The 15,501-nt window shown below is 42.9% G+C and overlaps 1 protein-coding gene across 2 annotated transcripts in view; it reads right to left on the reverse strand.

The window, feature by feature from the left end:
• Positions 1-15,501, reverse strand: part of Colec12 (collectin subfamily member 12) — a 168,886-nt gene that overhangs the window by 9,454 nt on the left and 143,931 nt on the right. For both annotated transcript variants that reach the window (XM_070029465.1, XM_070029466.1), the window contains 3 exons: positions 4,232-4,720; positions 3,335-3,471; positions 1,882-1,991 (listed from right to left, as the gene is read on the reverse strand). In XM_070029465.1, coding sequence (XP_069885566.1) covers positions 1,882-1,991; positions 3,335-3,471; positions 4,232-4,720 — 736 coding nt within the window. The remainder of the gene's footprint in view (positions 1-1,881; positions 1,992-3,334; positions 3,472-4,231; positions 4,721-15,501) is intronic.

Here is a 15,501-nt window from a genome sequence, read left to right on the forward strand (position 1 = left end):
CAGAACAAAACAAGAATTGCATAGTAACAGTACTATTTTAACACGATAATTATGATCAAAATAAGAATACCACCAGTACCTGGAGGTGATACGTCTCGAGTACTTCCCACATGGTAAGCCCTGTATTAAATGGTGTGTGTGTGTGTGTGTGTGTGTGTGTGTAAAAATCTTTTTCAAAATACACAGTGCTTTGGTCAAGTATGTTTTACACACAGGGAGGGGCAGATACTACATGGTGGAATACCTCACCAGGGGAAAGGTCTCATAGCTTTGAGTGCAGGGTCACGTCCTGAACCCCAGCTCTCAGTTGATCCTAGAGTCTTTGCGCTTCCTCTGGATTTTACTGGCTCTTCTGCTGATATGTGCAGCATTTATTGTTATGTGTCAAATTTATTAGCCTTCAGTTATTGAGATTTCACACGATGTCTAATTTCTTGCATTTAGAATTTGATCTGGGAAGGTTTATATGCATATGGGTGAAAAAAAAGAGGCACAAGCTTTGCTGTGAGAAGAGAGCAGGAGCTGGAGCTTTGGGGGGCCAGCTGGAAGGCTGGGGCTGAGGACAAGTTCTTAGTAATGTGTCTGGTGATGTAATCCTGGGGTAGCAATGTTTCCAAATCACCCAAGACTCCAGGCAAAGTTTCACCTTGGAAGAGCTAGCATATACACTGTGGTGTTCCAGCTCAATATATTCCATGAGGGCCAACCCAGTTTCTTGGAAGAAAGCTAAAGAATGAATTTCTTGGTGAATCTAACATAGACTTTTCCTTCATTTATTGGGATGAAAAAAAAATCCTGGCTGTCTTGTGTAGCAAAGAAAATAGGTTTGTCTTGTTTTTAATCATCTCTACCTCCTGTTCTCACTCCCAGCCCTCCATGGCTGTGTATAGATGACAATATTCACAACTGTTTTGAGTCTCCCATAGTTCCTCCCTGCTATGCTAAGTACCAGAGAATTCCTGAGTGCCAGAGTATGTTAGGGCATAATTTCCAAGTACAGAAGAGCAGATAGAGTATCTATCTACCAGGTCAGCAGATGCTCACTTTTGGGGCAGACCTAAGATCTCCAAATGATCCACATCAACATTTGAGGATATTCTTCAGATTCATCCATGTGGAGAACAAGGTGAGAAGAAAGTGGATTTAAACATAAAAAAAAGTCTCAGGGGAGGTGGTATATGCATTAGACTGAATTTGCCTTAGGCCCCATGCATGAAACATGGTCTCAAAAGGACAAAGCTGTCTGTTTATGTGTGCATTTTTTAGAACTATCTAGCTTCTCTATCACCTCTGACCCAATGCCACTATTTCACGGATACAAGTCTTATCACAATGCCTAAAACAGCTTCTTTTTCTCCTCTCCTGGGTAGAACAGCCCCAAAAGGCTAGGCTCAGAAAGAGTTCTAGTGGCAAGGCCCAAGTAGGGAGAAGAAATGGGATTCAAATGGGTAGAATTACCTTTGACTTGTAGGGATGGGGAGGGACCTGAGAGCTCTAAAGTCCTTTAGGAGATGGTTTTCCTGTAGTGCAACTTTTGAGGTGCACTTGAGTTTCCTGGGTCTCTAATCAGTTTAGATACACCAGTAGTAATGGGCTGAAAGGAACCCTCAGTTGTCAAAAAATTATCTGGGTGAAAGCAGAATATACTTAAGATTGTCTAAGCTTCATTACCTTCCTCATAACAGAAGAACATGACTGTGTAGTTTTATGAGTCTTACGATTTTCTCTCTCAGAAATAAAAATTCATTCCATGTAAACCAAAGAGGAAAACTCTACTGGACAGCCTATCACCTGTCAGCCAGTTTTCCCTATGGATATAGGCAACTGGTTTCAGTAGATAGAAGGAGTATCTGAGCACTATGGAGGTTTCTGAATACTCACTTGTACTCTGCAGGTGTCCCATCCAGCCACTTCCACTCGTTCTCCTGCTCTGAGTCTGTGAGGCCAATCCAATGGCTGTCCCTCCCCACGATCTGCTTCTTTATCCATTGCTGAAAAATAAATCAGAATGGGCACATTACTATTTCTATCAAGACTAATGATGGTATTAATATTGTTTTCAACATTTGGGATAAAGGACACTTGAACAAGGGTGTTTATGCCATCCTCTTTTTTGGGGGTGGGGGGGGTCCCGGTCTGGTTGTGGGGCCTGAACTCTGGGCCTGGGCGCTGTCCCTCAGCTCTTCGGCTCAAGGCTAGCGCTCTACCACTTGAGCCACAGCACCACTTCCGGCTTTTTTCTTTGTGCTTATGTGGTGCTGAGGAATCGAACCCAGGGCCTCAGGCATGCAAGGCAAGCGCTCTACCACTGAGCCACCTTCCCAGCCCCCTGCCATCCTCGTTTTAGTACCATTTATTTTGTTGGGACACTGTTTTAGGGGCTTAGACTTTTTTTTTTTTTAAACTCTCAAGCTGCATCACTTTACAAGTGATACGAAGTAATGCAACTCCTTCAAATCTCCAGGACAGCTCAATGAAGCCCTTGGGCCACCAGTAGAACCTCCTGGGTTCTACTTATGGGAACAGCCATAGCATTATGATGCTTCTCTCTCGGCCAGGCCTGGTGCAGTGTGTCTTTAAGGCTGTATAAAAAAGATGACAAGAGGATGAGCTGGGCTTAGGCCCAGGCACCTGACTGCTCCCCTTTGGATGATTCTAGGTCAGTTTCTAGAAGAAATGCGACTTCAGGTTTGGGTTTGTTGGAAGATGCTTAGGTCCTGGAACATGGTGGCACCAAGGGAAGAACACTGGCATTGTCATTAGTTGAATCTCAGTCTAAGCTCTACACTTCCTTGTCATCCTGTAAGTAAATCATTTCAACCTTGTTGTGCCCCAGTTTTTCTTATCTGTAAAATGGGGATCCTAAGACCTCTATTTTAGGGTTGTTGTCAGGTTGAAAGAAGAAAACATGTAGCAGAGGGCCTAATGAGAGGAAGTAGCTACTACCGTTGCCATAGGTAGGCCCTGCCTCCTCAATCTTCTTGATCCCCGTGGATCATGTTTGATTCCCCAACTCCCATCCCAATAGTGCTCATGTATCCGTTTCTTTCTCCACAGGTGCCTGGTGGCATGCTCACACTTCTCTGCTTCACTGTGAACTCTGAGACAGCCAGTGGGAGGAGCCTCCCATCTCTGAGCTTGAGAAGCTGGAGTTCCCAGTTCCAGCACCATAAATGCATGGAGTAGTTCCTGAAGAAGGCCATATCATGGACTTCCATGTTTATATGACTATGAATTTTTGATGTCTTTGACTCCCCAGCAAGATGCCACTTCCTGATGTAAGCTATCCCTGAATGATAGCTCCCACCCCCCACACGTCTGCAGCAGACCTTACCTGTTCCTCTCTTGAGTTTATGAAAACGAGATGTGCAGACTTGTCTTCACAGAAAAGTTTTGCATCCTCAAAAATTTCCTTTTCCACCGAAAAATAGTAACATTTGTCTGTGAAGTTCTTCCAATGCGGTGGACAGCCTAGGAATACAAAGTTTGTAGTATACATTTTAAGCTCTTCATATTTCCTTAGCTATGTTTAAGATGCTATAGTCCCAGCCCCATGCCAATCTGTGCGAGTCTGGGCCTGATTTCACAGTAGTGAGAACCAGAAAAGTCCTATGACTAGATCTTTGTTCCTTTGTACCTGGATTAGTGCTTTACAGTGACAGAAATAATGCATAACAAGAAGAAAGCTGGCTCTGAGGAGTATCGCGTTGGGGCACCTGGAACCTATGAACAACTAGATGTGAGAACCTAGACCAAATCCACACTTTTGGTGCAAAATAGGTAAGCAGAGTCTCCCTTCAGGTAAGTTTTGCCAAATATTTGAAAGGTACCATGACACCTTTTCAAAAAGGAATTGAATTTAGACGGCATCACAGAAATTCTGTGTGATACAGATGGAGTTCACTGAGGGACAGTTTGTCCCTAGGGGGTGGGCAGAATGAGGACAGGATGGTCAGGGAGTGGCCAACCAGCACTGGCTGCCTTGAAGGAAGTATTTGTGTTTCCTTATCTTCAGAGGGCCGGACTCCTCCAGAGAACTGATAGTATTGGGAAAGAAACACAGGCTACTGAGTGACTGGGTTGAGACTGTGGGACCTCACCTGGCACCTCACTACTAAATTAAATTAAGGAGGCTCCTTCTGGGGGGGTTGGCTCCATTGTGAACACACACATTGTCTGCTCACCACCATCCCCAAGCAAATCAAAGCTGGAAAGAGGACTTGGGACTTACCATTGGCCTCTGGCACTGGTGTTGGCACATTCTGCAGGGCCAGGGGCTCTACAGCCCCAGATGGGCCTGGGGGGCCTGGAAGCCCTTTGGGGCCTGGCATGCCGGGCACTCCAGGCAAGCCCGGTAGCCCCCGTGGTCCAGGTACTCCAGGCTCCCCCACAGTGCCCTGCAGTCCCTGAAAACCAGGAGGGCCCTGGGGGCCAGGGAGTCCGTCTTTGCCTGGTGGACCCGGAGGGCCTGGGTCACCACTGGGGCCCTGAGGGCCTGGCTTGCCAGGGGTCCCACGAGAGCCTTTGGGGCCCTGGGAGCCTTTAGAGCCTTTCCCGCCGCGCTCTCCAGGTGGGCCAGCTGGTCCAATTGGGCCTCTCTCACCCGCAGGGCCAGGGGGACCAGGCTCCCCCTTTTCTCCTTTCTGTCCTTTGTTACCAGTGGGACCAGGAGGGCCCTGAGATCCTCTGTCACCTTTTGGGCCTCTGGGACCAGGAGGACCTAAAACATTAAAAAAAAAAAAGTGATAAACATGCCCTGTCACAGTGGCTTGATATATTTATCTTCTTACATAATCTCCAATTTTAAAACATTTAACACATGAGACATACATTAATGAATGTATATTGATCATATTATTATCCTCCATTGGAGCTAAAGTCTTGAAAAAGGTAATTAAATTAAAATGAGGTCATTGGATGGACCCTCATCTAATGAGTCCTTATAAGAGATTAGGACACAGACATAGCAAAATAAATGAGGTGGAAAAGGAGAGAGGCCCTGGAGGAAACCAGCCCTGCTGATACCTTGGCTTCTAGAAATCTCTTTCTGTGATTCCTCTACATCTTCTTCTTCTTTTTTTCTTTTCTTTTTTTTTTTTTTTTTTTGCCAGTCCTGGGGCTTGAACTCAGGGCCTGGGCACAGTCCCGGAGCTGCTTTTGCTCAAGGCTAGCACTCTACCACTTGAGCCACAGTACCTCTTCTGGCTTTTTCTATGTATATGGTACTGAGGAATCGAATCCAGAGCTTCATGCATGCTAAGCAAGCACTCTATCTCTAAGCCACATTCCCAGCCCGGGCTGAATGTTCTTGAGGAAACAGAACAGAATCAGTCTTAAAAGATGGGAGAGGATGGGCTGGGAATGTGGCTTGTTACATAGTCTTGGACATTTAGGAAAGATAGGAAAGGTGGACTTTTGTTGTCAAGTTATCTCCTGTAAGTTACTGTGTTTCTTCTGTCTCTCTCTACCAGTATCAGGGTTTAAATTTAGGGCCTCAAGCATGCTTGACTCTCTTGCCCATGACTAGCCACACCTCTAGCTCAGGTTTTTGCTGTTTGTTTGCCAGTCCTGGGGTTTCAATTCAGGGCCTGGGCACTGTCTCTGATCTTTTGTGTTCAAGGCTAGTGCTCTATCACTTGGTGGTTAAGTGGAGGTAGGAGTCTTATAGACTTTCCTGTCTGGGCTGGCTTCAAACAGCAATCCTCAGACCTCAGCCTCTTGAGTAGCTAGGATTATAGGCATGAGCCACCAGTGTCTGTTTGTGTGTTGGGCCTGGGTGCTGTCCCTGGGTTTTTGTTAGCTTAAGGCTAGCCACAGCTCCATCTCTGGCTTTTTTGGGTGGTTAATTGAAACCAGATGGGGCAGTAAAGCCCAAGAGACTCTTATTTCCAAATGGTGATCCTCATGTCTCAGCATCTTGAGTAGGTAGGTTTACAGGTGTAGCCACCAGCACCTGGCTTTAAAAAATTTGTATTATTTTTAAAATAGAATCTCATGGACTTTTCTGTCCTGAGTGGCTTCAAACCATGATCCTCTGATTCTCAACCCTCTGACTAACTAGGAATAGAGATTAATATTGGGGAAGTTACCATGTGTGTTTCCCCATAAGAGATACAGAATTATTAATATTGGGGAAGTTACCATGTGTGTTTCCCCATAAGAGATACAGAATTATGGAAAGGTCTAATAAAAAAATCTGGCAATAAATATGACAAAAAAACCTTTTCTTCTGTTTCATAAAAGTCTGTTGAGAAATTCAGCTTGGGAATCTTAAATGCTAAGGTATCTATGAGGCTGGTAAGGTTGCCATAGCTCCAGAAATACACTGAAACAACCAACACCAGGACTCAAGCAGCCTTAGGTTTGCACTGCCAGAAATCCTCCACCTGTGTTCAGAGATGTTGGAGCTTTGGGAACCTTGAACCATAAAGCAACTCAAACCAGACCAATGACTTTAAAGTGCCAAGCCAGTAGTCTACCTTGAGAAAAGTTTTAGATGTATTTTCTAGTAACAGATCTAATTCTTACTGCCACCCATCATCTTGGAGACTGAACATCAAGAACCTCTAATGAAATCCGGTGCAGTGGCTCACACCAAGAATCCCAGCTCCACAAAAGGCAGATGAGGAACATTTGCTTGATGAGCTAGCTTTGAACCAGATCTCAGATTCCTGAGTAGCCAAGATTATAGGCATGAGCCAACCAGTGCCTGGTCAGCTCTTAATTCTTAGTGTGGCAACTGTGTCTTAATGAGCCCTTGTTATTAGCTACCTTAAGTGTAAGTCATCAGGAATTTCCTGGAAAGCATCAGAGTGTTTTGAATCTTGCAGAGGAAAGACGAAGCCAAGCATAATCCCTCTTGCTCCATCCAGCTTTCCCTCATCCTCATGCTGAGCTCACCATGTGCAGAAAGAAGATAGGCCCCAGGATGCAGAAGTGTAGAGAGACAGATGTGCATGCAGAAGCGGAGTGCTTTGATTCATGGCTTCTTTCCCCATACCTGTTGATCTGCAAGGCCACTGGATACATGGAATTGAAAGGGAGTTGTACTGGGAATATGCATATTTTTTCTAGCATGCATGAAGTCTTTGGTGCAATTCCCCAGTAGCATATAAATGAAAAAACTGGAAGTGGCACTGTGGCTCAAGTGGTAGAGTGCTAGATTTGAGCAAAAGAAGCTCAGGGACAGTGCCCAGGCACTGAGGTCAAGTCCCAGGACTGGCAAAAAGAAGAAAGAAAAAGAAAGAAAGAAGAAAGGAGAAAGGGAGTTGCTTGTCTGGCTTGAGAAGTTTCTCAGATCAACTCATAGCAAGTGCAGGGATAATTGGGATGTGAGAAAATAAATATTCTTCAGAAATTGAGCTCTAACACATTGCTGGGATGAGGAACATAATTGTCACCGACATCTCCCACTTACCATGGCTATTACCACTTACAGTGTGCTCCATGGCCTTGCTCTAGGACCCTCCCTAATGTGTGCCACACTGAATGAGGAACAACACCCACACTGCAGATGTGTTCCTTGCTCCCCACAGATGATTCATCAGCAGCTCCAGCCACACTTATCACCTCCAACCCTGCAATACACAGCCTATGGCTGCTACTTCTGGTCTGAAACATTGAGGAGGAAATTCCAAGTTCATAGGCACCAAACATGATGGTTAAGAAGGGTCACAGCACTGTGAACCTGTCAAGGATGTGGCTGGAGAGATCAAATGGGACTTCTGAAAACAGCCTGCACAGGGTCTCAGGTACTGGCTCCATTGCTGCCATTCCATCTCAACTCATGCCCACTTAGGCAGGACCCTTGCCTCCACGCCTAGGCTTCTACAATCTGATTTTACTCCAACACCAAGGAACATCTTTTAAAAATGCAAATCAGACAAGGTGTCACACATACAATGAACCTCCAATTCCCTGACCTTATATGTTCACTTTAAGGTATCGGGGACGAGGAAGAGGGGTATGTCTGTTTCATGACTATCCTTAAAGCTAATGGCATGGGCCTTAGCACCAAAATGCTTAGGCTCCAATTATGTTTAAGTACTTACACTGGTGTTTATTTGAATCTCTAAGTTTTTCCCTCTCTAAACTGGTGATATTAAAAGTAACTGCTTCATAGAGTCCTTGTCAGGATTCACTGGCATGATTTGTGAGAGTATTTAGTACACTCTATTAGTCATACCCACAACTTCCCTGACTGGGAAATATCCAACAATCTCTAATTACTGAAGAACTAATAACATGAACATGAATCTTCCACTCTAAGCATTTTAGATCACTTAGCTTACCAGACATGTCTATAAAGCAAATGTCATAAATTTCCTATAATCCAGAGGAGCAGAGTTCAAAACCAGTCAGGCATGCCGAAACTAAACCAGGATGAGTTAAACCAACTTACCAGGCCCATATCAAGCATTGAAATAGAAACGGCAATAAGAGACTTCCCATCTAAGAAAAGCCCAGGACTGGATGGATTTACAGCGGAATTCTACAAGGGCTTCAAAGCAGAACTCACAACAATACTCCTCCAACTCTCCAATGAAATTGAAAGTTCACTACCGAACTCTTTCTATGAAGCCATCATAACCCTCATCCCAAAACCAGGCAGGGACTCATCAAAGAAAGAGAACTATAGACCCATTTCTTTGATGAATATTGACGCAAAACTTCTCAGCAAAATTTTGGCCAGTCAACTTCAACAATTCATCCAAAAAATCATACACCACGATCAAACAGGATTCATTTCAGTGATACAAAGCTGGTTCAATATACGCAAAACAATATAATTCATCACATCAACAAGAGCAAGAATAAGAACCACATGGTTATCTCAAAAGATGCAGAAAAAGCATTCAACAAGACCCAACACCCCTTTATGATGAAGGTTCTGGAAAAATTAGGAATCCATGGAACATTCCTCAATATAATAAAGGCTATATGACAAACCTACAGCCAGCATTATACTTAATGGTGAAAAACTAAAGCCATTTCCTCTGACTTAAAGTCAGGAATGAGACAAGGATGTCCACTCTCTCCACTTCTCTTCAATTTAGTATTCGAATGCCTAGCTATAGCAATAAGACAAGATGCAAACATAAAGGGAACTCAAATAGGGAAAGGTGAAGTAAAACTCTCCCTCTTTGCAGATGACATGATCTTGTATTTAAAGAATCACACAGACTCCACTCCCAAATTACTCAAGCAGACTCAAAACTTTGGCAAAGTAGCAGGGCATAAAATTAACCCTCAAAAAGCAACGGCTTTTCTGTATGCCACAATGAGAAAAGCGCGGCTGAAATCAGGAAAGCAACTCCCTTTGTAATAGCCACACAAAAAACAAAATACCTAGGAATTAACCAAAGAAGTGAAGGACCTCTATGACGAAAACTTTAAAAATCTGAAAAAGGAAATCAAAGTAGAACTTAGAAAGTAGAAAAACCTCCCAAGTTCCTGGACTGAAAGGATCAACATCATGAAAATGGCAAGGCTATCTACAAATTCAATGCGATACCTATCAATATTCTAACTTGTTCTTCAAGGAAATATAAGAGGCAATCCAAAAATTCATATGAAACAATAAAAGACCCCAAATAGCAAAAATGATCCTCAACACAAAGAACAGTGCTGGAGGAATATCAATACCAAATTTCAAACTCTACTACAAAGCCATAGTAATCAAAACAGCTTGGTATTGGCATAAGAACAGACCTCAGGACCAATGGAATAGAATTGAAAACCCAGAAATGAACCTACAGACCTAAAGCCATCTAATCTTCAGTAAGGGAGCTAAAAAAATAGAATGGAAGAAAGACAGCCTCTTCAGTAAATGGTGCTGACAAAATTGGTTAATCACCTATAGAAAACTAAAACTTGATCTTTATATATCACCCTGCACCAGAATCAACTTCAAATGGATCAAAGACATTGGAATCAAAGCAAACCCCTGAAAACATTACAGGAAGGAATAGGAGAAACCCTAGGTCTCCTTGGCACAGGCTGAAACCCAGAAACACAACAAATCAAAGAATGGTTGGACAAATGGGATTGCATGAAATTGCAGAGCTTCTGCATGGCAAAGGACATAGCTAGCAAGATCAATAGAAAGCCCACGGATTGGGAGAAGATCTTCACTAGTCACACAATGGACAAGGGTCTCATATCTAAAATATACTTGGAACTCAAAAATTAAATCCCCCAACAACAAATCCTCAAAGAAACAACTGCTCAATAAATAAGTGAGCTAAAGACTTAAAGAGAAACTTCTCTGAAGAGGAAAGAAGAATGGCCAATAGACACATGAAGAAATGCTCAACCTCTCTAGCCATAAAAGGTGCAAATCAAAACAACACTGAGATTCCACCTCAGCCAAGCTAGAATGGCTATAATCAAGAACTCTAATAACAACAGATGCTGGAGGGGATGTGGACAGAAGGGAATCTTACTGCATTGTTGGTGGGAGTGTAAACTTGTTCAACCACTTTGGAAAGCAGTATGGAGGTTCCTCAAAAGACTCCACATAGAGCTCCCCTATGACCCAGCAATCCCACTTTTGGGCATTTACCCTAAAGATCACAAACAAGACCATACTAAAGCTACCAGCACAACTATGTTTATTGCAGCATTATTTACCATAGCTAAGATATGGAACCAACCCAGATGCCCCTCAGTGGATAATGGATCAAGAAAATGTGGTATATATACACTATGGAATTCTATGCCTCCATCAGAAAGAATGACATTGCCCCATTTGTTAGGAAGTGGAAAGACTTGGGAAAAAATTATATTAAGTGAAGTAAGCCAGGCCCAAAGAAACATGGGTCCCATGGTTTCCCTTATTTGCCTTAACCGGTATATGTCTGAGACAAGCAGAAATGGTCAGATAAGTTGATGGTAGGCGAAATGAACCCCAAGATAAGGACTCAAATGTTTTTTCTTTCTTGCTATTGTTTCTAACATATTTATAAGATGATTTCTTTATTGCTTCGTATATCCCTCCCCCACGGTATAACCCCCTGTTTTCACTGTATTTGATGTTGCTATAATTTGTGGAGGGGAAGGGAAAAAACAAAATGTTTAAATAGGGATACAGGTTGACCCATTGCAACAATGAGATGTACAAGACACCATGTTGAAAAACAAACTTTACAATTTAGGCGGGGGAGGGGAGTGGTAAGGAGGTGGGGAAGTATAGTTGTGCAGGTGGGAGGGAAGGGATGGTAGGGGAAAAGCAAAGGAGGAGGCAACAATGCTTGATACCTTGCTCATGTAACGGTAACCCCTCTGTACAGTATTTTCACAATAAAAAAACTTATTAAAAAACCAGTCAGGGCAAAAAGTTAGCAAGAACAATTTTTTAAAAAGCTGGATGTATAACCCAAGCTATGCAAGATATATAAGAGTGAGGCTTTGGGGCTGGGAATGTGGCTTAGTGGTAGAGTGCTTGCCTAACATGCATGAAGCCCTGGGTTCAATTCCTCAGTACCATGTAAGCAGAAAAAGCCAGGAGGTGCTGTGCCTCAAGTGGTAGAGTGCTAGACTTGAACACAGAGAGGCTTAAGGACAGTGCCCAGGCCCTGAGTTGAAGTCCTAGGACTGGCAATAAAAAAAGAGGCATTAGAGGTAAATAATGAGAGGCCCTATCTGGAAAACAAAACAAAACAAAACAAAAGTGAAAAAGAGCCTACCTAAAAAGCATGAAACTCTTGACTTAAGTCCCATTACTGCCAGAAAAAAGAAAAAGAAATTTCTTTGCCGAAGACAATAGTTAAGCCAATTGAGTCATATTAGTATGAAATTAATAGAAAATATCCAGAATACGCTGGTAATTTTGTCTTGGGTATCAGTTACATTACAGAGATTTTGTTTTATGACAGTGCATAGCAACTGCACTCTGCCCTCATTCTGGATTTAAGAATAGACTAGACACTGAACTTGATGGCTTCAAAGCTCACAGTAGACACAAGTGGTGAGAAGTGTAAAGCTGAGCACACGCCAGCATCTGTAATGGCATGGGCTTAAAGCAGCAGGCAGGGCTGGGTAATAAACTTTACAGTGGCAAAAGGATAAGACCCTCAACCAGAGGAGTCCATGGCCTAAGACAGACAAAGCCCAGAATGGTGTAAGAGAAGAGCTGCTGCTTGAGAGATGGGTTCTTGGCATAGCCAAAGACTAAGCTGCCAAATGCTTTTCCATTGCCAGCCTCTGATTCAGCCATATCCACTGTGGTGGCCTAGCACTAATAAACTTGACTGTTTTGTCTATGTCCCAGGAGGCAACACTGGCACGGGAGTCCTGTCTGGCCAGCTGGGGAATGGCTACAGGAAGGCTGTTCAGATGGGGCGTCTGGTCTACTCAGGAGAGAGGCAAGCCCAGGCCTGATTAGACCCCTGGTACAATAGCAGATCAGAACCAGAAGCAGTCTCCATAACAGATCACCTCTCACGATGATTACACATACTTGCAACTTCCCTGATGGGCCAATGCCTGGCCCCTCCAAGGTGGGGTACCAGCATTATTCCTGGAAGTCATTTTTATGTAACACTAATTTTTACATAGAACACCTTTCTTTAAAAAACATCCATTAGTCTTCATGTCACTCTCCAGAGCATACCCAGAGGTTTCTAAGCAGCTGTCCATGACTGCCTTATTTCTCACAGGGTAGATTTCCAAATCTACCTGTCAGATCATGCTTTGCAGACTCCAGCATCCTCACCTGCCTTTTGTTAGCATGCTGGGCTGTAGATGTTCCCCTTGAAAGAGGACCCCCAAAGTAAACACTCCCCAAAGCAACTGAATGCTGTAAGATATTACCACCCCACTGGAATGCTGTATTTTCATTAATAGTTACAGATCACGTTAACTTCCCTGAAGAACAAATTTAATCACTTTTGTCAACTGAAATCCTTAGCTCCTCCTGCACACTTCCTCTAAGCTATGCCATCTCAACAGCATTTATCTTGTCTGGTCTTCACAACCTATGAGCAGGATTTCATTTTGTTGGCCTCTCTTGTTACTATTCTAGCCTCTTAGATCATTTTGGATGATTCCATTATCCCAAGTATTAGATGATCAGATCATCCATATTCTCATGCTGATCACTGCTACAGTTGTTGAACAAGTCTTGCCATCTGCCAGCTTCACCTGCCTCTCATCATTAACTGTTTGTTTTTTTATGGTAGTACTGGAGTTTAAACTCAGGGCCTCTACAATTGCTAGACAGGTGCTCTACTCTTTAGCCATGTCTCTGGTCCTGTTACTTTTGAGATAGGGTCTTCCTGCTGGTATATGTATGTGGACTGAAATCCTCCCTTTTTCCCTTCCTGTTATAGCTGGGATGACAGATAAATACCACCATGGTCACCTTCTTTCCACTGACATGGAATCCCAGAGATATTTTTGCCCAGGCTGGCCTAGAATCAAGATTCTCCCAATCTCAGCTTCCCATGTAGCTGGAATGATACTTGTGTGCAGCTACACCCAGGTCTCAGTTGAGAAGGGGTTTCAATACTTTTTCTGCTTGGACTGGTCTCAAATCACAATCTTCCCTATCCATCATGAGCCACTGGCACCTGGCTTGTCTATTCAACCAATTTGGAAGACATACCTAAGAGTGCTCTTCCCATTTCCCCCTCCCCTCCCAACCAATGTCTCATGCCTCTATCTAATCTCTTCCTTCTAATGAATGAAGATGAATGTCAGAGCTGGTAGGAAGTCACCTCCCTGATTAGGCTTTGTTAGTCCAGGATCCATCTTTGAGAGAAGTTTTCTTGCTGGCTTTGAAGGAGCTGTGATATGTTATTGGGAACAGGTTCCAAATGACAGCCAGAAAAAGACCAGAAGCCTCCCTCAAGAAGATGAAATTTGCCTAGAATCCAAGAGACCATAGAAATGGAACTCCTTCCAGTCCCATGTCTGATGAAAACACAGCCCCTCAATGACAGCTCCCTGAAGCCATGCTCAGAATCCTGACCCACAGAAACTGTGAAACAATAAATGAGTGTTGTTTCCAGCTGTGTAATTTGTTATGTAGTACAATTGGCAAGTTCACCTAATTCTGCTTTAAGCCACCTCTTTACCTCATTCTTATGGTACCATTGCTAAATGCCTCGATGCAAGCCAAATATACTGTTTTTCATTCTCTTAGTTCAACCACTCTTAAGAGCTCTGCTAATGTAAGGAGTTAAGAGTAAGATTACTACCTTTCAGACAACTTCATTCTGATGACTGCAACCTTACTGAAAGTTCACAACTGATCTTTTTATAGTTTCTTCTCAAGACTTTATTGCACTTGAAAACAAATTCCCCATGTTCAATTTAGTGTATAGCGTTCTCTCCCCTTAATGTGTTGACCTAAGCCTCTTTTTTTTGTTTTCTCCTGAACCCATGTCTGAACTAAGGACCTTATTATTGCTTACTTGCTTGCTAGGCTGGCACTTTATTACTTGAGTCATACCTCAAGCCCATTGTTTTGCTAGTTAATTGAGTCTCTAGGACTTTTCTGCCTTTGAACCACTATCTTCTAGATCTGTCTTAAAAAGTAGCTGGGCAATGAGCTAACAGCACCTGGCTTACATTTGTTCTTTTGCATTTGTTTAGTTCCTAGTCCTAGTGCTCTAAAATTCTTCTGATTTTAGACTACATAAGTACAAGGACCAACTTGTCTTTGTAAACCCCAAGTAGCTGAGCCCAGCTTCCTCCATACAGGATCTTAAAACCTGTGAAAGCAATTTGACTGGAAGCTACTATTGCAATATAGTTGCTACAAATCCTCAAAAGTAGATTTCATCTGAGTCAAGGCCTTCCAATGTATGGGAATGATCTAGATGGCAGATTTGATATGGGAGTGGATCATTTCAATCCTGCCACTACTGTGAGGACTATCTATCTGCTCATGACATGTGGAACTAAAAATCCCTTAATAGTAACTTTGTAACATAAAAATAATTAGTCTTGCTGGACCCAGGCTTATGTCTATAATCCTAGCTACTCAGAAGGCTAAAATTTGAGAATCACTGTTCAAAGCCAGCCCAGGCAGTAAAGTCCTTGAGACTCTTATCTGTAATTACTCAGCAAAAACCTGGAAGTGGAAGTGTACTTCAAGCAGGAGAGCAACCCAGCCTTCAAAAAGCTAAGGGACAGCACCAAGGCCCTGAGTTCAAACCCCAATACTGGCACAAAAATCAGAAAAAGAAGAAAAAAGAATTAGTCTTGCTTTCTGAGCAACTCAGTGTATTCTGATATTAAAATATCTCAGTTACTGAGAAAGTCCAAATTAACCAATCTTTCATTCAATGCCTAAATAATGGAGCATCTTTATACTTGATTTCAAGAGGTGGAGCTTTATTCCCTTTCCCTTGAGTGTGAACTGAATTTAGTGACTTATTTCTAAATAGTGGAATATGATGGAAGTAATAGTAAAGACTTCTGACGCAAGGACAAAAAAGGTTACCATGGCTTCCATTTTGGTCTTTCCCCTGGGAGAGCAGGAGTGCTCTGAAA

This window comes from Dipodomys merriami, unplaced genomic scaffold, assembly GCF_024711535.1.
Source record: "Dipodomys merriami isolate MVZ:Mamm:240054 unplaced genomic scaffold, mDipMer1.0.p SCAF_2, whole genome shotgun sequence".
Taxonomy (NCBI): domain Eukaryota; kingdom Metazoa; phylum Chordata; class Mammalia; order Rodentia; family Heteromyidae; genus Dipodomys; species Dipodomys merriami.